This window comes from Lissotriton helveticus, chromosome 5_1 (assembly GCF_964261635.1).
Source record: "Lissotriton helveticus chromosome 5_1, aLisHel1.1, whole genome shotgun sequence".
Taxonomy (NCBI): Eukaryota; Metazoa; Chordata; class Amphibia; order Caudata; family Salamandridae; genus Lissotriton; species Lissotriton helveticus.
In genome coordinates, this window is record NC_136065.1 from 1,561,664,036 (window position 1) to 1,561,689,903 (window position 25,868).

Consider the following 25,868-nt stretch of genomic DNA (forward strand, 5'->3'; position numbering starts at 1 on the left):
ACGCACGGCTGCACATGAGACCATTGCAGGAGTGCTTGGAGGATCAGTGGGATCAAAGGTAAGGGTCTTGGGACGACAGGATACGACTGTCTCTGCATTCTCTTCAGTCTCTGAAGTGGTGGTGTTCGGCGGAGAATCTCCTGAGAGGGGTTCCCTTCCACAAGGACATTCCCACGCAGACTATCGTGACAGATGCGTCTCTCCACTGCTGGGGGGCGCACTCCGGAGACTTACAGATTCAAGGGACGTGGTCTCAGACGGAGTCCACGTACCACATCAATTTCCTGGAACTCAGAGCTGTTCACTTGACGCTGAAGGCCTTTCTTCCGTCCTTCCGGACCAACTCTCTGCTTGTGCAAACGGACAATACGACCACGATGTATTACCTCAACAAGCAGGGGGGCTCGAGATCGCGCACACTGTCGCAGGAGACGCAGGCGATCTGGCACTGGCTTCTGGTCAGAGGACTGACGATAACGGCTACCCATCTACCAGGTGTGCAGAATGTTCAGGCAGACGCACTGAGCAGACTGATTCAGGAAAATCACGAATGGGTCATAAACGTCGAAGTACTAGGAGAAGTCTTCGCAAGGTGGGGGACTCCAGACGTAGATCTGTTCGCCACCGCCGAAAACAGCAAATGCCGAGACTTCGCCTCTAGGTACTACTAGCCGGGGACGCTGGGGAATGCGTTATGGATCAACTGGTCGAACAGCTTTCTGTACGCTTTTCCACCCATTCCCCTGATTCCGTCGGTTCTCATCAAGCTGTCCCAGTCCAGGGCGCGGATGATACTGATTGCCCCGGAATGGCCCAGACAGTGGTGGTTCACGGACCTGCTTCACCGGTCTCTCCTTCCTCACATGAAGCTGCCGTGCAGGCCGGACCTTCTCACGAAGTTCGGGGGGCGGATGTTGCACCCCAACCTCTCGTCTTTGGCGGCATGGCTCCCGAGATAGTGCAATATGGCCATTTGAATCTCCCAGAAGATTGCATGGACATACTGAAGGAGGCTAAGCGACCTTCCACTAGGACTTCTTATGCTTACAAGTGGAAGAGGTTTTGCATCTGGTGCAAGTCCAAGAACTATGACCCGAAGACATGTACGGAAAATGTCATCCTTCCATATCTTCTTCATCTGGCGCAGTCTGGCCTTAATGTCCATTCCATTAAGGTTCATCTGGCTGCATTGACTGCCTACAGGAAAGGCCCTTCACAGACTTCCTTCTTTCAGATCCCTGTGATCAAAGACTTTTTGGAAGGCTTGAAGAAAGTGTTCCCTCCTGTCTGGCTTCCTTCGCCTTCATGGGAATTGAATGTGGTGCTGTCCAGACTGATAAAGGAGCCTTTTGAACCTATTCATAAGGCTTTGTTGCCGCACCTGACCTGGAAGGCGGCGTTCCTCGTGGCCATTACATTGGCCCGCAGGGTGAGTGAAATTCAGGCGTTGTGTTGCCAAGAACCTTATACTGTACTTCATGCTGCTAAGGTTGTTATGCGTACTCACCCTAAATTTCTTCTAAAGTTATATCTGACTTTCATGTTAACCAGACCATAACTTTACCTACGTTTTTTCAGAATCCTTCCTCTCCAGTGGAAAGGTCCCTGCATTTCCTGGATGTCAGGTGGGTGTTGAAATTTTATCTGGATAAAACCAAGGATATTCGTAGGTCAGACTAATTGTTTATCAATTATGGATCAGTCAGGACAGGTCTTGCTACCTCTAAACAGTCCATTTCTAGGTGGATTGTGTCCTGTATACAGTTGTGTTACCAAAAAGCTGGTAAGACCTTAGAGGGTAAACCTAAGGCTCATTCCACCAGGGGCAAAGCTGCCACGACTGCTTTGCTCCGTAATGTTCCAATTGCAGAAATCTGCAAGGCGGCCACTTAGAAGTCGGTCCATACCTTTGCTAAGCATTACTGCCGGGACACTGATGCCAGGGCAGACGCTCAGGTTGGGCAGGCTTCGCTGCGAAATCTGTTCGCACAGTAGTGGTGTTATTTCTCTTTTCTCCACCGCCGCTTTGGTGTGGGGATGGGCTTGCCATTCTATTCACTAGATTATGACTATACACAGAGATCCCCTACTACAGAAGGAGTAGTTTCTGTCCTGTAACTCCAGTTCTGTAGTAGGGGTATCTGTTATAGTCATAAGCGCCCGCCCTCCCCCCCCCCAGTGGAGAGATATATTCATGTAAGGAATGCTACAGGTCTGGCGTGTTACGCCTTCAAAAAGAACTGAAAGTAAAAAGGACCTGCAGTGCATTCAGGGATACTGTGAAGTTCTGGAAAGTTCTCTTAAAGGCACAATATCCTGTTCTGAGCCATATAATGGCAGCCTATGGGGCTTGTCTGTCCATGTCTTCCTCTCTACCATTCCAGAGGGTTTTTGCTGTTAAAGCAAGGGAAATCTGGACAGGCTTTGCTGTTTGTGGATTTTTGGTGGAATTTCTAGTTGAAGTACTGGACAGTGTAGCCTGTGGATATAGGCTACATTATCTGTCTTTAATTCTCTCTTAAGTGTCTGTGCAGTTCTGCATTTTTCGACACTTTAAGAGATTATTTTTGATTGCTCCGGGGTCCACGCACATGGGCGGGACTATTCACTAGATTATGACTATAACAGAGATACCCCTACTACAGAACTGGAGTTACAGGACAGAAACTACTCCTTCTCCTACCTCGATGATTGGCTGTTGATGGCGTCCTCGCCCCGGACTGTCGTCTCCCACCAAAGGCACACCTGACTGCTTCTCAGACGCTCCCTCTTATCGGAGCTGTTCGGGACACAGAACAGTTCCGGGCTTATCCTTTTGAGCAGCTAGTCCAGGATATTCAGGTTATGATACAGGTGTTTCAGCCTCTATCCTGGATTTAGGTGAGCATAATTCTGATGCAGCTGGGACTCATGGTCCCCTGCATCCTGTTGGTAAATCATGCCAGATGGTGTAAGTGGGCTCTGCAGTTGGACCTGAAGTTCCAGTGGGCGCAGTATCGGGGGAATCTCTCTGACATGGTTCAGATCTCAGAGGTAACTACAAAAGACCTGCAGTGGCAGTTAATGAACCGCTATTGGGTCAGAGGCCGACCCATTCTCCCTTCCCCAACCAGATCTCACAGTAGTGACAGATGCGCCATGTGGTACTACAACAAGCAGTTAGGTGTGGAGTCATGGCCCCCTTAGTCAGGAGGCCCTACGCCTCTGGACATGGCTGGAACAGCAGGGCATGTCCCTGGTAGTTCAACACCTGGCAGGTTTTCTGAATGCCAGGGCAGACAAACTCAGCCGTCGAGGTCTAGTGGATCACAAATGGATCTCCAATCAGAGGTTGCACAAGGTTTTTTTCAGCAGTGGGGAGAGCCTTGGTTATATCTGTTCGCCTCCAAAGAGAACGCGCAATGTCAGCAGTATTGCACGCTGGAGTTTCCAAGGCGGCTATCGCTCTGCGACGCTTTTTGTCATGAGTGGAGCTCAGGCCTCCTGTACACCATTCCACCCATAGCACTTCTGCCAAGAGTTCTCAAGAACGACTGGGCCCAAGTCATTTTTGTGGCTACGGTCTGGGCATGGAGGTTCTGGTATCCAGAGCTGCTTCAATTGAGCATTGATCTCTTCGCGAGGATCTTCTGTCGTGGCAGCAGGGGAGGGTACTTCACCTGAACCGGTTAACTCTCTGCCTACTTGCGTGGTGATTGAGGGGTAACAGTTGATGGCTTTTGACCTTCCTCCCAAAGTGTGTAGTGTTATCTTGGCGGCCCTCTTTCTGCTTCTCTTTCTAATATTATTCTTTTTATTCTTACCCTGGCCCAGTAGGGCTCTGCTTTGGGCACTCTCAAGGGTTACCTTTCTGCTCTGTCCGCTTTCTTGCAGCTGCCTGACCAACCCTCTCTATTCAAATCCCCTATTGAAAATAGGTTCATTGAAAGGGCTTGTACGTATGTTTTCCCCTACACCCTTTATCATGCCTCAGTGGGATCTCAATCTAGTTCTAACATATCTCATGTGTGCTCCCTTTGAGTCATTACTCAACTGTTCACTGTGGCTGCTTACCATCAAGATAGCCTTTCTAGTGGCAATAACATCCGCCTGGAGGAGAAGTGATCTGCAAGCTTTGTCATCCAAGCCTCCCGATCTTATGAAATTCCTAGATATGGTGGTGCTTCATATCCGTGCCTCATTCCTTCCTAAATGGTAACTCTATTAAATCAGGGTCAGTCAGTCACACTGTCCACCTTTTTCGCTCCCCTGCATTCCTCTAAGGAAGAGGAGTGTCTCCATTGTGTGGACGCAAAAAGAGCGTTGCCATTCTACCATGAGTTCCGGGTGGGCAACCAACTCTTTGTGGGTTACGTGGAAAATAAAGATCGAGCAGTGCAGAAAGTAACCATTTCGCGCTGGGTCGTTATCTGTATTAAGATCTGCTACGCCCTGGCTAGGAAGCAGCCTCCTAAAAGGCTTACAAGCTTATTCTGCCAGGGGGAAATCTGCGACCACGGTGTTGGCTTGTGTCGTGACATCTGCAAGGCTGCACTGTGGGCTTGCTGCACATGTGTGCAAAACACTACTGCTTGGACAGACCGGTCCGCAGGGACAGGCATTTTGCCCATTCTGTCCTGCAGGACTTTCTAGTCTAGTAAATCTGTCAGCAGCCCGCCGCCAGGAAGTATGAATTGGGTATCTATTTAAAGGTATGGAATCTGCAGCTAGAAGTGTTTATCAGATGAACAAGTTGCTTACCTTCGATAACGCATTATCTGGTAGAGACAGTATCTAGCTGCAGATTCCTTACAGACCCACTCATGCCTCCCCGCTCTGCGGATTCATTTGTAGAGCTAGGGTTGATCCCCTTTACAGGGCCCTAGTTTTGACACACACTAGTCAGTTCACTTCATGGCTCTGAGCTTCTGGCATGGAAAAAATGAAAAGTAACTGATGTCTGTGCATCTGGGTGGCACCTATATAAGTGACCGCAACATCACAACCGACGCCGGCGAAGACACGCAGCCAAACGGAATCACCGAACTTGAGCGCAGGTGTACTGCTCACTCAAAAGTTTCTAGATCCAGTCTGATGCCTGGAGAATTCAAAGGTAAGGAATCTGCATCTAGATATTGTCTCTACCAGATAATGCGTTACCAAAGGTACGTAACTAGTTCAATGGAACTAGACATTACAAGGGCATATCTGCTCATGCAGTTATGTCCTCATTACTGCTATAATACACCTTGCCTTAAGGCGTTATGGCCTGCTGTTGGGGTGACTTACGTATAGCCTATACAGTGTCTTTGGCATGGTTTGCACCAGGACCATCAGCCTGCAGTGGCAGTCTTTGCGGAATTTTTGTGTGGGTCCCCTAGGGTGGCATAAGACATGATGCAGCCCTTAGGGACCCTCTTTAATACTCATGTCCTAGGTACCAGGGGTACCATTTACTACGGTCTTACAAGGGGTACTAAGGTCCTTGGCCAATTGTAGAACAATCAGACATCACTTTGTTTTAAGGAAAGTGCACTGGCACAGACTTCTTTTTAGCAGGCCTCTGTGCACTGTCAGAGTCAGAAATCAGCATCTAGCAGCTTAAAAGGGGACAAAGAGTGAGGGGCAACTGCAACAAAAACCTACTTTCTACTCTCATGGCATAGAGTGGAGAAGAGTTTAATGGAATAGAGCATCATAGAGTGGAGTGGAGTGGGGTAGAGTGGCATAGAGTGAAGTTGTGTAAAGTACAGTGGTGCAGAGTAGATTGGCGCATAGTGCTGTGGCATAGTCTAGCAGTGCAGAGTAGATTGGAGCACCGTCGACGACGACCCACCGTCGACGACGACCACCGTCGACGATGTCATAGAAGATCCCGTCGTAGATGGTGCCGCTGTAGACAATGCCATCGTAGACGATGCTGTAGTAGACACCGTAGTAGACGGTGCCGCCGTAGACGATGCAATCGTCAACGGAGAGGCTGTAATAGGCAATGTTGGTTTCTTAGTCTTCACCTCAGAGGTATAGAAGACTGCTTTCTGGAGGGTTGTTTGACCAGAGGAGGTGATTTTGACAGCTCAGAAGTCGTCTTTTTAACATGATCTTACCCCAAAAGCATGTCCTTTACTCTCCTTTTCCACAGAGTGAGGAGATTTCGAAGGACTGCGCCCCGAAGACCCATGAGTGGTCTTTTTGAGGGCCTACTCAGGACGTTCCCCTGAGGAATGAGTTTGAGGAGATTTTTATCTCTTTTGAGATCTCCTAGATGTTGAGGCCGCCGCCTCATCACTGTCACTGGGGAAAACCTCCTTTCTGGCCTTAGCGTTTGACACCCTATTAAAAGGCGCCCTCCACGACCTCTCAGAACTTACTTGAGAAAATGCGACATACCTCCTGCGGGTGCAGACAGTCAATGTAGTCAGTGTGAGGATCATCAGTGTAGAGCAACCTCTTGAAACAAGTTGTACAGGCTCTAAATGATCCTTTCTTCTCCTTTCCAGACATTCTTTAAAGAATGTATTTGAAGATAATCCATAGTTGAACAGAATCCTAAGTACAAAGTTCTTTAATGAAGTTAAAAAACAGAGTTTGAGCAGAGCTCAAAGTAGACTCCCTAGCACAACGTGCGATAGAAAATCTGAGGGGCAAAGGCTCTCTCTGGAGTGTTCTAGAGGGTGAGGGGCTCTGATTGGTTCAGGGACAAGTTTGGTCTCTTTTACATAACGAAGGTTATGGGTTGCAAAAGGAAAATGGGCCTAGGCCTCTTTTCAGTTTGTTATACTACTAAGAATTGCTTTTTTATATACCGTAGACTCCCGTCTCGACGACGGGGAATGATTCAGGTATGTGAATCTATGAAAGCTTCCAATACTGGAGAACTACAGTTACAGGTAAGTAACTTGTTTTCTTAGGCAACGGAAGGGAGAAACTGAACCTGGAGAGTGAAAGCAAATAAAGCCAGCAAATAGAAAGCCAGAAAATGTGAGCTACAAACCGCAAAGCCGATGGAAATGAATGGGCAGAATGCATTCCTAGGTCAATTTTCTGAAAGTCCCCAAGATGTCTTTAGCGAATGCAGACAGCTGCTCTGTCTGTTAGGCTGCAGTCTAAAAACTAGTACTTTAGGGCTATAGGCTGAGTGAACAGTTGGTCTGCAGTAAGGCGGAGTTCTAACACTGCACTGAGTGAAATATCGGTTTTAGCTGAGTAAAAATATTTTAAACTAAAACAATGAACACATTTTGACCTTTGAGGTAGGAATAGCATTGGCTGTGTGATAGTAAATTTCTGATACTTTCCACAGTAACAAGACTTTTAGAGTTTCTTAATGAGATAAAGTTGCTGTGCATAATCCATACATCCATGATAGAGCAATCCTGTTCTGACAAGACTGGAGACCACCTCTCTAGGTGTGGTAGCTGCAGTATCCAATCAAGTTTTGTGGTTTTGCTCTTTATGGTAATGGTAATTCTAACTCTACTTACTGGCTGTTTTAGTACTCACGCTATTAGAGGATGAGTCACTACGACTGCAAGAATAGGATGCCAGAAATGTGGGTGTCGCATTTCAAGAAGCAGTTTGCATGCCCGGCTTCAGAGATGGGGACAAGTCCAAATGTTCCCCCCGCTAACGTAACTCCTACGCTACTACAATTTAGCTTAAAAGAAGTAGAACATGTTTTAAAACTTATCCCAAAAGGCAGAGCACCAGGGCTTGATACCATACCCACGGATCTTTTTATTCACGGGAAAGAGGTATGGGCAACATACATAATGTCCCTTGCTTATGCCATCGCTAAAGGCTCCCCAATTCCGGAAACCTGGAAGGGAGCCGAAATAATCCCTATCTTCAAGAAAGGGGATCGTTCTGACTCCGCTAACTATAGGCCTATCAGCCTGATAGATTGCATTCAGAAGGTGGTTGCCAGGCTTGTGTTGTCTAGGATCCAGAATTGGATAGACGACGTTGATGTCTTGTCACCTCTACAAGCTGGGTTTTGCGCACATACGAGCACGGTGGACCAGGTTTTTAGATTCGTTGTCATTTATTGGAGGTGGGTAGTTCTGGGAGGTGGCACACTATACGCGGCATTTGTCGACTTAAAATCGGCCTTTGATTTAGTACCGCGCATGAAGATGTGGCAAGTCTTCAAGGAACAAGGTATGCCACCGGAACTTCTCGCATTTTTTATTAAACTCCATGACAACAATTTTGCTCAGGTCCGTTGGGGTCAACAAGGCCAGGTCACAGATAGGTTTCCAACCTTGAGAGGTGTAAGACAAGGATGTATCTTGGCCCCAACATTGTTTTCCTTGTACATCAACAGAGTTATCGACTACTACAAGGATTTTCCTATGGATGCTCCAAAGCTCAGTGGTGTGTCGATACCCCTGTTGATGTTCGCAGATGACACCCTTTTAATTTCCAAGGCCCAACAAGGGCGTTTTGAGACCTTTTGTGCTGACTATGGCCTTACTATTAATGTGTCAAAAACAAAATTTATGGTCATGCATAGGCACAAGTCTGTGAAAGGTAGAGCTATAATGAATGGGGAGTTGCTCGAGCAGACACAATCCTTCACATACTTGGTAATCACGTTGGGCTCAAGGCTTGAATGGTAACCCCACATCAATCAATTAGTTACCAGACACGCCCAGTTGGTGGTAGTACTCCTAAGAGAACTGGGCTCCTTGGCCACTCAACCCATAGCTCCAGCACAAAAAATCTATGATATTAAAATACGGGCCTCCGTATTGTATGGGGCCGAATTACGGGGGTCTTGTAACATCTCTGATCTAGCAATTTCCCAGAACAAGTTTGAGGGGAATAGCGAGGCACCCTCCATCTACCCCGCTTTTACCTCTCTATTTGGATCTGGGATGGCAGAGAATAGAGGACGTAGCACGATTCAGACCGGTTGCTTACTGGCGGAGGATCTGGGTTACCCCGGAACTCACCATATGCTCAGGCACTCCTAGAAGCCAGGGACATGGATACAGCCAACAGAATAAATTGGTTCAGAGAATCTAAGGCGACCTATAAAGCCATGGGTCTGGGTGAACTATGGGACAATCCTACACAAAATGCTTTTCCATCACGTAAGACATTAAAGTAGCTCTACATGGAGCTTATGAACCATATTGGGATTTTATTACAATTCCCGAGGACCGGAAACGGTACCACCAGTATAGGGTGGGTACCCTCCCAATTAATACTTTTACTGGTAAATGGTCAACCGTAGGGGTGTTATGTGTCCTTTTTGTACCACCCAACCTGAAAGCCTAGCTCACATTGTGTTTATATGCCCTACGTATAAATTCCCGCGCCACAGATGGCTAAGGCCAATCTGTATGCAGATGGGCATTAAAAAAGGAACAGAGGCATTAAGGATTTTTAAAACGGATTGTTCCGAAAGCCTAATAATTGATGTGTCAACATTCCTTAACTGGATGTGGGCAATTCGCAGGGAAAAATTAAAACTCAGTTAATGCCCGAATTGATTAAATGTTTTTATTCATGACCTTTTATTATGTTTAATGAATTGTAAATAAGGTTTTAGAAAATATTTATGATTTTAAAGAAATTTCTTTTTTAAATAATAGGAAGGGAACAACCAGAAGACAGAATTAGTTAGTAGGATCACTGTGAATGCCCCCTCTATTTTTGCACAATTGCTAATAAATTACCTTTGCTTATTGTATTATTATGGTACTGTTGATGCTTTTTATTCCTTTTTAACATGTTTGTCTTTTGTGACATGATGTCGAAATAAAGACTTATTTGAATTTAAATAGGATGCTATTTAGATTTCACTCCATGTTTTATCCAAATTGAATTGCATAGACTAAAATTTCAAAATACATTTTTTGTAAGTCAGACTTCCCTTGCAATTCTGTTCCCTGGTGTTAGTTATTCTCCCTTATGATGGGATGTGTTTTATTTTACACTAGTAGTTGTCACATAATGAACATCCAATGACCGAGACCAGTAGGTTTGAACTGGTATGTATAGTGATCAACAAGTTTATCGTGGCTTGAATAGATATGCATGTTGTGCACAAAAATGGCTTTCTGTTGCTGTTTATTCATTTTGGATTTTTTTCCTCCATTTTTGTGTTCCTGATTAACATCTGTAGATACTGCACACCCACCAGGGGAAATCTATATCAAGACCTTAGAAGAAATCCGTCTGGAGAAGCTCAGTCAGAAAAAGGAGCAGGATGCCTATCCTAAGAAGGATGGTGCAGTAGAAATGGAGGACCTTGCGAAAACAGCCCAGCCAGGCATCCACATCAAATCCTTTATTGGGGTGTTGGCTGAGAAAAAGCTGCGACAAATGGAGGAGGTAGAGAGACATAGAGTAAAGACAGAAAGCAGCGAAATGGCGAATAACACTGGGAATGATTCCCCGAGCCTGCCGGCCCAAGTTAACCTAAAAAGCAGCGATAACAATGTGCAGACATTTGAGGCAGCAGAGAAAAGAAGATCTATAGAACGAGTGCGCGTGAAGACCCTGGAGGAGATAAAGCTTGAGAAAGCACTACGCCTACGGAAGAGTGGCGAGAGTGCCAGGAATGGAGCTCCACAAGCAGAGCCTGTCACGAGAGGGAGGAGGCTACTGCTAAATAACAAGCCAGCTGGTAAGGAAAGAGAAGAGGGGTCCTTCCTTTGGTCGCAGGGCTGTTTCTGAGAATTGCATGCATTCCACTTGATTAGAGTTCATAACAGTTTCTTCTCAGCAGTTCTCCATAGTCTATGCTCATATAGCTGCTGTGCTTTTTCATTTCTGAGCCATTAGCACTGGTCCTTTTTTGTCTATGGTGTACTTTATAAGAATAGTTACCTCTATTGCATGAATTTGTTCTCATATTACTCTTATCCTACCTTATAGTGATTGGTGAGAAGGTTCTCCACCATGGGATTTTCATGAATATAAGGAACAGAGCTGAGCTGATCTTGTTCATCCACTGAATAGTAGAATTCGGGCATATTTTCAGGGTATCCACATTGAACCTAAAAGAGGCTTTTGCATACAGTGAATTTCAACAGAGATTTTCTATAAAAGTGACTATAATTTTGCTGTTCTGTGGATTAACACACCTAGCTTTGATTCATATAATAAATACAGTAATCTCTCTGCTCATAGCTGGATTCTAAAGCACTTTTTAAAAGTGAAGAATCTTTTCAATCCTATGTTTAACATCTCCTATTTGAAAATGTTCTTTTTCTTTTAAATTCAAATTGTAATTGAAACCAGCATTAATAAAGTGTTTTAGTCACCAGGCATCACTGACGCTTGTAGTGCAGCTACAGCATTCACGTCTTCAGTGTAAGGATTCCTTGCATGAACAGAACAGTTCTAAAGCGTAGGCAGCCGTGGATCAAGGTACCCTAAAGCATACCAAAGGTGCAGCATATTCAGAAGAAGTGAAGCTTTACTCACGTACCAATACCTTCGCTAGCAGCAACAGTGCAAATTATCCTCAAGCACTAACCTGTGCAGCAGCGTTGTAAGCTTCCCTCACATGCATGACTAGTAAGTACATAGTAACCAGCACTGCAGCGTACCATGGTCTTAAGCATTGTGGAGTTTTTTTATCGGGTAGCTTTAAAGTGCCTCCACAGTGAAGGCAAGGAGAGCATTGCTATAGTGAGGAAGATATATAAGCAGTGTAACGGGAAGATGTCTTACCTCTGTTTATGCCACGCTGTTAAGGTATCATTTGGAGTATTGTGTTTCTGAAGGCGGCACCAGTATTGTTGTGCGTACCTCATAGCCATCATTTGGATTTTCTGAATGCCTTAAAGCATTAATGTATTACTCAGACAAAATAGTTTATAAATCCTAACCTTTTTTTTATGATGTCATTATTCCAAAGAAGAGCATTCCCATGTAAGAAGTCGGGCCCGCCACTCATCAGGCGGGTCATCTGTTGGATCCTATTCTATCCAACCTTGCGTGGGACTGCAGCTTACCTGCGCTTCCCCTAGGGTGGTCTGACCACTATGCCATCCAATTCAAATTAGTCACCCCGGGGGATATTACGCCTGCCGGCAGTGATGACTTAGTCAGTAGGAGGCCCTGGAAGAATTTAGACTTATACTCCCTTAACAATCTTTTAATGGTGAATCCTCCGGACATCAACCTACCCTGCTGTTCCCTTAATCTTGCGGTATCCAACTGGTTAGCCAAGTCCATTGATACCTGTCTGCCCTGGGTATTAAAACACAGTTTTACTCACCACCCTCCTGCCCCATGGTTCAACAATGAGCTAAAGGCCATGAAATCAAAGTGCAAGTACTTGGAAAGAAGATGGCGTAAGACCTACTCCCTTAGCGGCAAGTCTGATTACAAGGCCGCTTTAAAAACGTACCATCTGGCCTGTAAGGCGGCGAAAATCTCCTTTGTCTTGAATACTATTACCAACTCAGTGAACCGCCCACGGGCTTTATTCTCCATGGTCAAGAAGCTGGCAGGATTGAACACTACTCCGATGCTACCTGCCCTGGATGATACCCAATGCAAAGATATTGCAAACTATATCATCACTAAGGTCGAGACAATCTATAGCTCATTAAAGACCCCCAATCCTGCGAATATAGTGAGTCCCCTGTCTGACATGACATGTAGGAGCTATCATTCTTCAGCAGTTAAGATATACACATGGTCTCCTTTTGATGATAGATCTTTCTTTGATTGCCTAACTAGGGTAAAATCTGGCTCTCCTCTAGACCCTCTCCCTGTTAACATCCTGCAACAGCTTTCTCTAGAGGCCCTTGGAGTCCTTAAAGCACTCCTAAACGCATTTTTACGAGAATCATGCATTCCCCTAGACTGGAAGTGTGCAATGGTGGTTCCTTTGCTGAAAAAGCCCGGAGCTGATCTTACGATCATGTCAAACTTCCGCCCAATTTCATTGTTGCCGGTCCTTTCTAAAATTTTGGAAAAACACATTAACTGTCAGCTCACGTGGAAAGTTCGGGCTTTTTACACCCATCCCAATCAGGATTCAGAACTCATTTTTCTACAGAAACCACTTTGTTGAGGGTCACTGAGAAATTGCGCTCCTGCCTGGATAGAGGGGAGACTACGGCGCTCATTCTATTAGATTTGAGCGCTGCATTCGACACAGTGTCACATACCATCCTTTTAAAGTCTCTCCAGTCGGCAGGAGTCGTAGGGGCCGCGTTAACTTGGTTGTCCTCCTTTCTCAGTGACCGTACATTGCAGGTTTTTTTCTTCCAAATCCTCATCTACTATCAGGTCATCTGCATACGGAGTTCCCCAGGGATCCACTTTGAGCCCTGTGCTCTTTAACATCTATGTGAGACCCCTGGCATCTATTGTGGAGGACGCAGGTTTATCCCTGTACTCGTACGCCGATGACACACAAATTATTTTTTCTTTGTCCTCTACTAAGGAAGGCTCTTTTTCCTCCCTTCAGGTTGGTTTACGGCGGGTGTCGGAGTGGATGTGTGCTAATCTGTTGAAATTAAATGGAGAGAAGACCGAGGTTGGCATTTTAGGCAAACACAAGCACCTTTGGGGGCCCCAACACTGGCCACTGGAAATGGGCACTCTTCCTCAACCGGTTACCCAAGTTCGTAATCTGGGGTATATTATCGATAACAACCTCTCAATGCGGCAACAGGCGGTTAGCGTTGCCTCCACTAGCTTTACCATTCTAAGATGGTTGCGGAAGATCATCTGGATGCTTCCAGACCCCACTAAAAGAACTGTAGTCCAGGCACTTGTCACCTCTCGCCTGGACTACAGGAACGTTCTGTATTTGGGTGGAAGTCAGGAGGTGCTGAAGAAACTCCAGGTGGTCCTGAATTCCGCAGTCCGCCTTTTATGTCATATCCCAAGGAGATCATCCATCTCTCCCTTCCTGCGGGATTTACACTGGCTCCGCATTGAGAGTCGCATTAAATTCAAGACCCTGTGCCTTGTTTTTTAAATCAAACAAGGGGTCTGCTCCACCTTATGTTCAGGAGATTGTCCATCGTTGCGTCCCTTCCCGGTCCTTCCGTTCAGCCACCCAAGGCAATTTTGTAACACCTAGTTGTAGACTATCCAGAATGGGTGGTTGTTCCTTTGCAGTTCTCGGCCCTGATTATGGAATTCTCTTCCCTGTTCTATGAAACAGGAATCTTTCTATCTTAAGTTTCGGCGAGATCTTAAGACCTGGCTTTTCTCTCAGTGATTAGCTATCCATTTATTCAGTTGCAGTAGTTGACTTACCTGCGCCGGGAAACCCTGTCTAGGGTAGCTGTGCGCGTTATAAATTTAATTAATAAATAAATAAATAACAATGTGTATGTATGTAGAGGTATTTACTTAGTGCAAACTTAGCTAGGAAGCAGTAGAGCTCTGAAGGCTGGACTTATTTTCCAAGCATTTCTCCCTGCTCTTCTAGTTAGTGGTAGTGGCAATTTTCTTTTGTATACTGCTGTTGTTCAATGGCTTTGGACCTTTCTTAAGTGCTCATTAGCTTCCTATTGTTCATATTGTATCTTGATTCCCCAAATGGTAGTGTGGCAAATCTGATACAGTATGCCAGCTAATGCACAGGGATGAGATGCAACCCTACACAGTACTATAGCGTTTGACCTTGAGGGTGCAGTAGGTCAATAACATGGGGAGTCTGATACACTGCTAACCTATAAGGAAGACTTGTATCAATCCTCTTATCACCGCTTTTTTTTACATCCACCAGGCAGTGGAAAATGTGCAAGGCGGAATCTTCGAGAATGTTATTGTACATCTGCCATACTTTCTCAGCATTCCCGAGTACAAGGGTAGGTATGTCCATGTTAGCTGAGAATTTGCTAGGAATTACAGTGTAGGAAGCTGGCTCTGTATATACTGTACCAATGTAAAGTATAGTGTGCACCGAGTCCAGTGGAACCCCAAAGGTAGGCAGATGTAAAAGTAGATAATACCTTGCACTCTATTTGTGGTAGTGTGGGCGAGCAGTCAGGCTTTATCAGAGGGTAGTGTTAAGCATTTATTGTACACACTCAGGCAAGAAATGATGTCACACACTCAAAGACTGAACTCGCACCAATTATTTGTATAAAAAATATTTCTTTAGTTGTATTTTGTTTTTAAAACCAAGATGGACTTGGTATAGGCAAGTAGAATTGTATTTTTCAAGGCCAGTTGATCAGAACAAGCAAGCTAGATGAAATTGACTTTGTTATAGGTTTGTAAAATATTTAAAATAATTTTGAAATAAAAAGAAAATAGTTATTTGTAATTGCTTTGTGATTACTTTTCAGATTACTCTTTAGAATACTTTTTAGATTACCTATTCTAATCAGGGTGATGTGCCTAGATATCACATTCGGACATTTCCTAGACAAAGGTAAGTAAAACAGTTTAGCATTAAAGCACAGTTGCTTTGGTTTCTATACAAACAAAGCTCAATGCTTAGAACGTTTTCAGAGGAAAACAGTCAATGCAATCCTATGGAGGAAATGAGGTTATCTGTTTGCAGGTAAGCAATCAGTCTTTAGGGTTGAGTTTCTGGGGTTAGAACAACGGTTCCCCAAGAGTCAAGGATTCACTCAAAAAGCACCCTCAGCAGTACTAGGGCTGCCGGGTGCAGAGTGCTGAGGCACAATATTTGCCAAGGGGGCCGTCTGTTGGTGGCTGGTCTCAGGAAAGCCACAGAGTTGAGACAGTAAAGCTCCTAGGGTTAAGCTAAGGGCAAAGGATGCTGATTTGGCGTTGGGTGCCCTGTTGGTTTTAATGGGAGATCTCCAGTCATAACAAACACTGCCGGTTTGCACAGGGAGGTATGCTGGAGGCGACCACTGGTTGGAGAGGTAAGTTGGGATGAAGGGAATAGCCTGGACACAGTCAGTTGGGCCACCCAAGGCCGTGGGGTGTCGGTGCAGTGGTGTCTTTAGGCGTCAGGTTTCCTTTCCAGCTCTGGTTGCTGTTGGGGTGGACCCTCCAGATAGAGGCTTCAGGCATTGTCAGGAGGCTTGAGGTAGGTCAGGAATCACAAGATCCCAGCTGAGGATCGCTGGGGAGACCTCGTTGTTTTGGGCCACTCAAACTCGGGCCGTGGGCGTCGGGTGCTGACTTGTGGATTCGGACGGAGTCTGGTTCTTGAGCAAGTCCGGTGCTCACAGGAGACAAAGTCCTGTAGGGGGAAGGCAGGGCAGGTCCTTTGGGTTTTGGTGGCTACTGGCTGCAGGACATGCAGGTATTCCGCTGGAGCAGGTCAAGGTCGGGACAGGCTGGTAGGGCTGGGGCCAAGGTGGTGTCGTCGTCCTTCCTTCAGTATGGCTCTTCGGTCCTTCTTCTTGCTTGTCTGAGGAGGCAAGGTTCGAGGTTGCCCCATAATACTAAATTTAGGGGTGTTTCAGGTAGGTGCAGGCTAAGACCAGTGGGTCCCTTCCTTGGGGTGGGTACACCCCTTATTATGCCACCTTCCAGGGAAGGGAGGCATAAGCCTCTCCCTGGTTGGCTGGATCCCCCGTCTTCAAGATGGCAGGGACTGAGAGTTGTGCATCGCCTCCTCCACCTGAGGGGGAAGGAGAGTTGGCAAAGGTGAGTATACCTCTCCTATCTTGGTTTTCACACTGATTCTCCCTCCCAAATTAGGGGTTAGAAACGATGGGGGCCAGTTGCTGAGAGCAGCAAATGGCTGGGTCAGCTCAAAAAGGCGGAAGGCCTTTAAAGCTTTCCCTTCGTGGACCCTGCCCAACCTGGTGGAGAGGCTTGAACCGGGAGGCTCTCGACCCAGCGGTCCAGAAACATGTCTGGGGCAGCTGGCAAGCAGCCACTCAGCCTGGACACTAGTTAGTTTTTCAGGTGGCACCTCTAAGATGCTCTCTGAGTTCATTTGACTATGTTGGTTTAATGGGCTGAAACGTTTGATACCAAACCTCCTAGAATTCAGTAAAGCCATTTTGGTGCTATGGAGTTCTTAATGACAAACTCCCAGACCATATTCTCTTTATGGCTTTACTACACTTACAATGTCCAAAAATGGACTTCGAGACTGTAGGCATGCACCTTTACCCTCACCAGTGGTATAGTGCACCCAGCTAGGGGGGTATCTAACCTATACCACAAGCAGTGGGTTATAGGCATGGCACACAGTTACGTGTACTATGTTGAATCTTCACTTTTCTCTGCACCAAAACACGCAGCCTTCAAGGGGTGGGAGGGGGGGTGTGTGTGTGTGTGTGGGGGGGGGGGGAGGGTGTGTGTGTGTGTGTGTGTGTGTGTGTGTGTGTGTGTGTGTGTGTGTTAGTTAGTTAGTTAGTTAGTTAGTTAGTTTGTGTGTGTGTACAGGGCCTCTAAGGGTGGCACAATATATGCTGTAGACCTTAGAGACCTTCCCTGGTCCCAGTGCCCTTGACACCCATGGTACCTTTTACAATGGACTTACATTCGGCCAGAGATGTGCCAATTGGGGGTGCAGAGGTACAGCTATAGAGAAAGAACACAGGCCCTGGGGTACCTGGTTAGCAGGAACCCAGAGACACTTAGTCAAAGAGCATCAACATCAGGCAAAATGTGGGAGACAACCATGCAAAAAGTGGCACTATACTACACAAAGCATGAAAATATTATAAACAAAATCCTCTCCTTAAGTTAACAGTGGTTCCTTCCCATGTGAAATGATTGTTTCAAAGTGCCCAATTGAACTATTTTGCAATCCAGTTCCAGGATGCAGTTAATGGGGCTCTTGGCGTTATTGAACGTATTCAAAGTTAAATGGCGACCAGAGTTCAAACTGGGCACCACTTGTGCTGAAAATGGACTACTAGTCACTGTAAGTGTACCTGTTTCTTGTGAATGGCTGTCATGGTCAAAATCCATAAGTAGCATGGGAATTGCAATTCTCTAGTCATGGTAATAGGAGAATCGCAATTTCATTACAAGACCGGAGGCTACCATTATGCATGTTGGTAGCTTTGTAAGACAACATTAGACAGGTGTTCTATTGGTTTACAGTAATTCTGCGCGACAGTCGTAGCTTTTGACCAGTCAGCCGCTTTGAGAATGTCGTTCAACTTACCACCAGTTCAGAAGGATTTACTGGCCATAGCACCTCTAAGTAAAGATGCATGGAATTTCTTTAAATCAATACCTGCCAAATTCATAGGAGTTTTAACCCATCTGGCAATAGAAGCCAAAGTTATAGCTCTGTGAGGCTTAACCAAGGATATAAGTAACTGATTCACACCCGGAGGACGAAGTCCATTCATTCTGCAGTCTTACTCTCTCATGCAATCCACCGCACAGTTTTCTGCATAAATCAAAGCGTGGATAGAAGATAGAATCAGACATAGTCTTTGTTTTTCTAATTAACTCGAACTTGACTCCAAACATGTTATAGGAGCTATGTGTGATTTCAAGAGCTTTGACATCAGAAACCCTTCGGCAAGATATTAAACATAACAGTGTTGCAAGCTTGATGAATAGGCTTTTCTATTCAATAGTGTTAACCGGCCAATTGGTGAAAAGATCTAGGATTAACTTAACGTCCCAAAGAGACTGATATTTGGCTTTAGGAGGTCTCCTTAGTCTAATACTATTGAGAACTCTACAAACTATGACGTTCTTACCTATAGTTTTACCGTTGACTTGGGCATGGCCTGCGGAGATGACCGATCTTTAATAATTGATTGTTCTATAGCTGAGACCCCTTTCGAACTGTTCTACAAGGAAGTTTACTATGTCAACAATAGGTGCCTCCACGGAATCCAGGTTCCTTTCAAGGCATTAACGTACCCAACTTCTCCATATGTTGCTGTACCTGTGAGTACCTGGGGCCTATGACTCTCTGAGGAGAGTTGCAGCTGTAGGCTAAAGCCCTGACACTTCATTGGTTCTCCTGACACACTCTAGGCAAGAAGGTTCAAATTCCCCGCCAGTACTGGGGGGTGACCTCCTTCATCTACGTCTCTTAGAAGATCCACTTGCGTTGGAATTAAAAAGGGAATATTGCAAGCTAGTTCAAGAGTACTGGGGAACCAGGTCTGAGATGGCCAGAAGGGAGTTATTAGAACAATGAAGCATTGGTCCTGTCTCACTTTCTGTAGAACTCTCTGGATCATGGCAAAGGGGGGAAATGCGTATGCTTTGACTCCATTCCAGCACTGGAGAAATGCGTTCACAGTAAGAGCACCCGGGTCGGGCATCCAGCTGAAGTATTTCTCCAATTGGAAGGTTAGTCTGCTGGCAAAGAGATCTATTTCTAGAGGTCCCTATATTTTGTTGAGAGACCTGAACACGGAAACATTGAGTTTCCAATCGCTGTGATCTAAAAGGAACCTCGAGTTCCAATTTGCAGATATGTTTGGTTTCCCTGGGAGGTATTCCGCTTTTAGGGTGATCTTGTGTTCCAGACAGACCATCCAACGTTTTTTGGCTAAATTCGAGAAGTCCGCAGATTTGGTGCCCTCCAGATGATTTATATAGGGTACTGCGGACATGTTGTCCATCTTTAGAATAACTGACCTGCCTTGTAGGGAATATCTGAAGCTCATCAATGCGTAAAGACCAGCTGTCAGTTCTAGGTTGTTTGTGGTGAGAGGATTTCTCATGCAACCACACACAGCCCGTGTTCTGATCGAGGAGGCAAGCTCCCCAGCCATGAAGGCTCGCATCTGATTCTCAAACAAATACTGGTGTTAAACGAAAAATTGTTATGCCGTTCCAGGCATCTAAATTCTCTAGCCACCAGATCAGTTCTGATGTGGCCTCCTAATCTAGGGAAACGTGATCTCCGGACCTTAGAGCTCTCGCTTTTACCGTTTGAAGAGCTCGATAATTCAGGGGACCCGGGAAAATGGCCTGAATGGAGGAAGAGAGGAGACCCAGCAGCCTGGCTAGTTCTCTCAGGGTTAGGGTTTCTTGTTTCAGGACGTGTCTCATCACTTTCCTGATCTTTGGTATTTTCTTTGAAGGGAGTAAAGGGAGACATTTTGTTGTATCTACAGTGAAACCTAAGAATTGTATGATGCTGGAGGGAGACAAAATCGATTTCTCTATGTTTATAATGAACCCCAAGCTTTCTAATAGATCCATTACGGTCTTCAGATCTTGAATTATCTGAGTGCGGTCTTGGGACATTATAAGGATGTCTTCTAGGTATATGATCAGTCGAATACCCCTTTCCCATAGGAATGAGGTGATTGTTCTCATGACTTTGGTGAAGCACCATGGGGCGGAAGATAGGCTGAAAGGGAGGGCTTGAAACTGGTACAGATGGTTTTTCCACATGAACTAAAGGAAGGATTGGTGGACCTTGGCCATAGAGATGGTAAAGTATGCATCTTTTAGATCTAGTTTGACTAGCAGGTCCCCCTCTAGCAACTAATCCCTCAAGAGATGGATGCCTTCTATCATGAAATGTCTGTAAACCAGATATTTGTTGAGTTCCCTTAAGTTTATAACGGGGTTCCAGCCCTTGTCCTTTTTCTCGACGAGAAAGAGTGCACTCTCAATCTCAACGCTCCCAGTGGGACTTCTATAATGGCTCCTTTCTGAAGCATAGAGGATATTTCCTCCTCTACTAATTTTAGTTGGTCTAGAGTGAGCAGGATGTCTCTCAGTAAAGAAGTTCGAGTAGGAGTTTCAAAAGTCTATCATGAAGCCCTTGACAGTGTTAAGTACCCATGGGTCTTGAGTAATTAATTTACAATTCTGATAGAAGCCTTTTAGTCTGCCTCACACCTTTTGGGGGAAAGAGGAGTTAGAGTACTCACTTTGGGTGTTGCTGTTGCTGGAGGTTCCACTTGATCTAAAGCCTCTGTTGCGAGTGCCTCTCCCTCTTTGGGGGTAGAAATTTTGGAGGATTGGTGGGTTGGTAACCTCTTCCGTAGCCTCGGAATCTTGAGCAGGGCATTTGGTTGTAGCAGCCGGAAGAGAGGCCCCTTCTTCCGGCCCGACCAAAAAGGTTAGAATTGAATACACGCTTCATATTCTGTTGTGCCTTATCCAAGGCCGTAAAGGTTGAGACGTACTTCCCTAATGATTTTATTAGGTCTTTGCCGAAGAGTAACCCTTTGGGGTTCTGAGAGGGTTCTCTGTCCGCCATGTCACTCAGCTTTGGGTTAATTTTGGTCAAAACAACTCTTCTCCTTTGGGCGTTGAGGCTGGCATTGGCATTGCCCAGTATTATCAAGGCTCTCTGGCTCCATCCCCTGATTAGTTCCATATCCAGGGGTGTGCCATTAATGTGGCTTTCCTCAGCAGTATCGATGATCTTGGCTAGAGGTCCCAGGACAGCAAGAAGGCGATCCTGGCACCCATTGAGGGATCTTTCCATTCCTTTTCTCGGGTCTCTGCTGAGCTTAAAAAGGAATTTGATTAGCTCCGGATCCAGGTTAGGGGTTTGGCAGGTCTTGTCTTGTATGGAGGGTCTTGAGCATTCGGCTCTGAGTATATTGCTAGTGTCTTTTTCCAACAAATTTCTAAGCCATTTCTTTATGAATTTGCCACATGATCTTGAGGCCACCATTCCAAGCTTCTTGGATGCTTTATATTAAGTGAGAACATTTCCTCGCCCAGGGGATTGAGGATATTGTAATTTGACGAGGATTGGAGTTCGTCCTCAGACGGTTGGTTGTAAAACTCTTGGTCATCCTCATCCAAGTCTAAGACATATTCGTCAAATGTGTCAGAAGCTTCATCGTCTTGTCATTGTCTCCTAGATCGTATCGAGTATATTGAGCACTTGGATGTTTTGTGCCGCTAGGGACACCCGGATGTTTTGTACCACTGAGGACACCAGTATAGGTTGTGCTGCTAAGGTCACCCAGGGAGTTTGAGGTGCGAGGACCTCCATTAATAATTGAGATGCTATGACCTCCAGAATTAGTTACGGTGCTAGGACCTCCCATAGTGCTCCTGGGGGTTGGTTGTTCAATATTTTTATTCTTCTTTTGTCTTTTCTCCCTTATTTCAGTGAGGTCATCAGAGGTTTGGGAGCTCCGGTTCTCTGTAACAGTGTCCTCCTCGGTAGGGAGGGACCTCTTTGAAGCTGTGACTTTACTTAAGGTTTCTTGAAGGCTTCATTGTTGATGCTAGGAATGGGGGCATTAGTTTTTTTTAAAACCTTAAGGAAATGGCACTGGTGGGCAAGATACTCTAAGACGTATCGGGGCTTTAACACTTTGCAGACCTTGATTGAAAAGACAAGCCACTCAAAGCAAAATACGGGCTTTGACACTCACAGACCTTGGTTAGTAGAAACCGTTGATTGGTTGGGTATCGGATGAGAAGTGTCCTTTTTCCAGGCAGAGTTTCCTCCATGCGCGTATGTTTAAACCTCCCTTTTAAAAAATAAATAAATTATGCAATTGTAGAAAAGCAGGCAGAAATGAAGTTAGCAGTAGCTGATCGTAATCAATAAGCGAGCAACTGTCACTCGGGGGGGCTCGAGCTATCAGCTGCTGCAGGTCTCCATTGTGATTAAATGCCTCGAGTCCGATTGCGTTAGGCGATCAGCTGGAGGAATAATGGAGAGGAGAATAGCTCTTAGCAACAGGAGGAAGTGGTGCTCCCGTTGCCAAGGTCCTCTTCTCTCTAACTCCGCATAAGAAATGGAGCCGGAGTCGGAGGGAGAGAGGTACTGGGGGTTGAAGGGTCTGCCTCTCTTGATTAAGGTCGTTGATCAGGTAAGATCTCTCACTATTTGAGCCATTTTGACAAAACTTCTTAATAATTAGGGATTTGGCAAAATGTACCTGACACGTCGGTTCCGAAAAAGGGACCGTTGCGTATGAGGGAAGAACACGAAGGTTAAGGGAGGGTGGGGGTGTCCAAACGGGGGGTGACATAGAGTAAACAAAGGCCTAAGCTCCGGTGATAGCGGAGAGGGAGTGAGGAAAGGAGAGAGAGAGGGAGATCTCCGTAAATTGGAAATCATTATTATGGCAGAGGTTAGGGGAGCGGTATTAATCCCAGAAGACAACAGGAAGCAGTAAAATAGTTCATACGTAGTAAAGAGAGTAAGTTAAAATCAAGTAATAAAAGTTGAACTCGGAGCCGCATTTAAGAGGCAGATTGTTATGGGCTCATGCCTATTGTATGTTCCTAATGTTCTGTTCTGGTACCTTTATACTTTTTGATGTATGCTGCTCCTTGGACTGCATTAAAAGAATTATGCATAATGGTAGCCTCCGGTCTTGTAATGAAATTTATTTGACCTGGGTCACCCCCTTAATCCATATACTCCCACTTGTAACTGGGGAACTTGAGGGTCCGGGTGTAAATGCATCCTCAAAATGCGATATTTCCAGATTCTTAAAACATATTGTGGTGATTTTCTAAAATCACAGTGACCACCCTCCTCCACCAAAAATGTTATCCATGATCCAGTATGGATAAGAAAAAGGGATAATATCTGGTCCAACAAAATTAGGGAAAGTTAGTGGGTGCTTTAGTGGAGAGGTGGCTGAGAGGCACTTATAATGGATACATTAGTTGAGTTTATCCTGGACATCCTTGACCATCTTGATGTCTAGATGTCATTCTTTGTTCAAGGACAGCTGAGGTTCTAGGTCTTCCAGGTTCCTCGCAAGCTCACATTCTTTAGCATTTGTCACACAGGTCTTTAGTAGGGTGGCTTGTTCTTCTTTCTTCTTGTAATTGCTGCTCCCGTCCTCGCCCAGGGCTCAAGCATATCTTCTTCCATGTCATGGTACGATGCTGGCGGGACGTTGTGTCGTAGACTTCGTTCCGGCATTGAGAGTAAGAGAAGAATAGGTTGTGGTCTTAGACGCATGTTTTTTTCCAGGTTTAACGGCAGAGCTACTTTCCAATGCTAAAGATAATACAAGGAATTGATTGTCATAAGTTGGCCCATATCCATTTGTCGGACTGTACATTTGGAAAGCAGTCTCTGCAAAATTGTACTAACTACCAGTGCACTGCAGGGTACCTTTTCCTGAGCATTTCTATAACGAGAAGAGGTTGTGGTCAGGCAACAAACAGTGTAAGTAGTATATTTTTAAACAGGCAGGTAAGGCTTCCAAAATGTGATCTTCAATTTTAAGACTACCTTCCGATCAGGACAAAAGAGAAGGTCACAAAAGATGTGGATTGGGCTCATACAGATTTGTCATCATGGCACAGGCAGCAGTTTGTGAACGAGCCCACTCATTTTATTTTTTTAAATAACATTTTTATTGATTTCCATACATCCAAAAAGGGAGTCCAGAAAATGGAAAGAAAAGGACTCACTGGGTCCGGTTACATCCCCCAGACATTTAGCGAAGACCCATTTTACAACAGGTTAATTAAGACACAGTTATGGTTCCCTAAGATGTCCTTGTCAACTGTCCGGAAAAGGCTTATGAATCTTGCTATAAGTGGTTTCTAATAATTGAACAGTCCCATCCCCAACTAACCCCCACCTCCCTCCCTCTCCACCCTCCCAGGTGTGTCACTGAAGTGCTGGCTGCCAGAGGTACTGTTATGTCAGTGGGGTGAGTTATGGGAACAGTGGGTAGTTGCAGCTGAGGGATAGCAGGCTTACGTGTGAATCGCCACCGCTACTCATGAGATTAAGGAGAAAGGTGTGTTGTGGTGAGCCTCAGCTAGGCCTACCAGTGGTAGGGGTTCGCCCTTCTCTGCACAAAGTCCTCTGACCAATAGAATAGCAGTTGGCACGGAAACTGAAATATATAACAAAGTACTTTATTAACCTCAAGAGGTGGAACTACATTCACACAACACACTTCGGTAGTGTATGAAGTAGCACACTGAACAGAAGGCACATGGTCCTTTTATACCCACACAGGGGCTCAAAAGAAAGCGGTACAAGTACAGAAGAGAAGGTTTACATACATAAAAGGTCATACAGAAATGCACAACACTAGGGAGTAGCGAATAGCTTAGCAGTTTGCTAATTAAGGTAAAAATATCCTGACAGTTAGACTAAGACATATATGTGAACAGTTACAGTGTCTTCTGCACAAGTGCAGAGTAGCAGAACCTAAATATAGTCTGTCCATAAGCAGAGTACAAGAGTAAACGACAGCAAGGAAGGACAGAGCACATGGTGAGCACATGGCAGACAAGATGGCTGCCGAAAACAAGATTGCTACAGCTAAATGCTAACATTGATCGCTGCCAAATTACAACAGGTGGGCACATAGCTGTCTGCACGTCATCCCATGGCTGCCCCAGGGTCACCGTCAGCTGTGTCCTCCTCAGCTGTGTCCTCCTCAACTTCTGCTGAAGATTTGAGTGCTACAACGAGCATTTCCCAGGCTAGCGCCCTATCCAGCGCCTTTTCACTCCCCGTGCGATTCGCAATTTGAAACCTAATCACACCCTCACACTTGGCCCATCGTAGGAACTCGCGTGACCAAGCCCACTCATGTTGCTGGTCACACTCTAAGCGCCATCTTTTCCAATAGTCCAATCTCTGTACTTTATTTTAAATCCTGTCTGGTCCGTCCACACTCTCATTTACTTTCACTGGACATTGGGCCATGGCCCCCGCAAGCACAGGACGCATCCCTCTCTATCCCACATAAATTGAGCCATTGTCTCTCCCTCTGAGTTCAGCCTTGCCTTGAGCGAGCATACTCCTTAAATGAGTGGGTACATTGAGGTCGATGCTCGATCGGTCAACACTTGTCTTATACAGGCGTCCGACTGCATCATACCCATTAAACAGAGAGATTTCAGTCCCTCTGCAAAGCGACAGTCAGACCCTTGGAGCTCAGAAAAGTACTGTAGGAAACTAGAAAGGAGCTGACTGCATCAGTACCTTCCTAATGACAGATCTATATACAAGAAGCTTTGAATTTGTGTCACAAAGCAATCAAAAAAGCACAATCCGACTTTTTCATAGCTCAGATTGACACATCCCACAACAAACCTGGTGAGGTATTCAAAAT

General features: G+C 45.4%; 1 protein-coding gene across 9 annotated transcripts in view; it reads left to right on the top strand.

The window, feature by feature from the left end:
- LOC144755580 (zinc finger CCCH domain-containing protein 11A-like) overlaps positions 1-25,868 on the top strand; it is a 525,975-nt gene that overhangs the window by 359,980 nt on the left and 140,127 nt on the right. For all 9 annotated transcript variants that reach the window (XM_078644672.1, XM_078644675.1, XM_078644678.1 and 6 more), the window contains one exon: positions 10,115-10,618. In XM_078644672.1, coding sequence (XP_078500798.1) covers positions 10,115-10,618 — 504 coding nt within the window. The remainder of the gene's footprint in view (positions 1-10,114; positions 10,619-25,868) is intronic.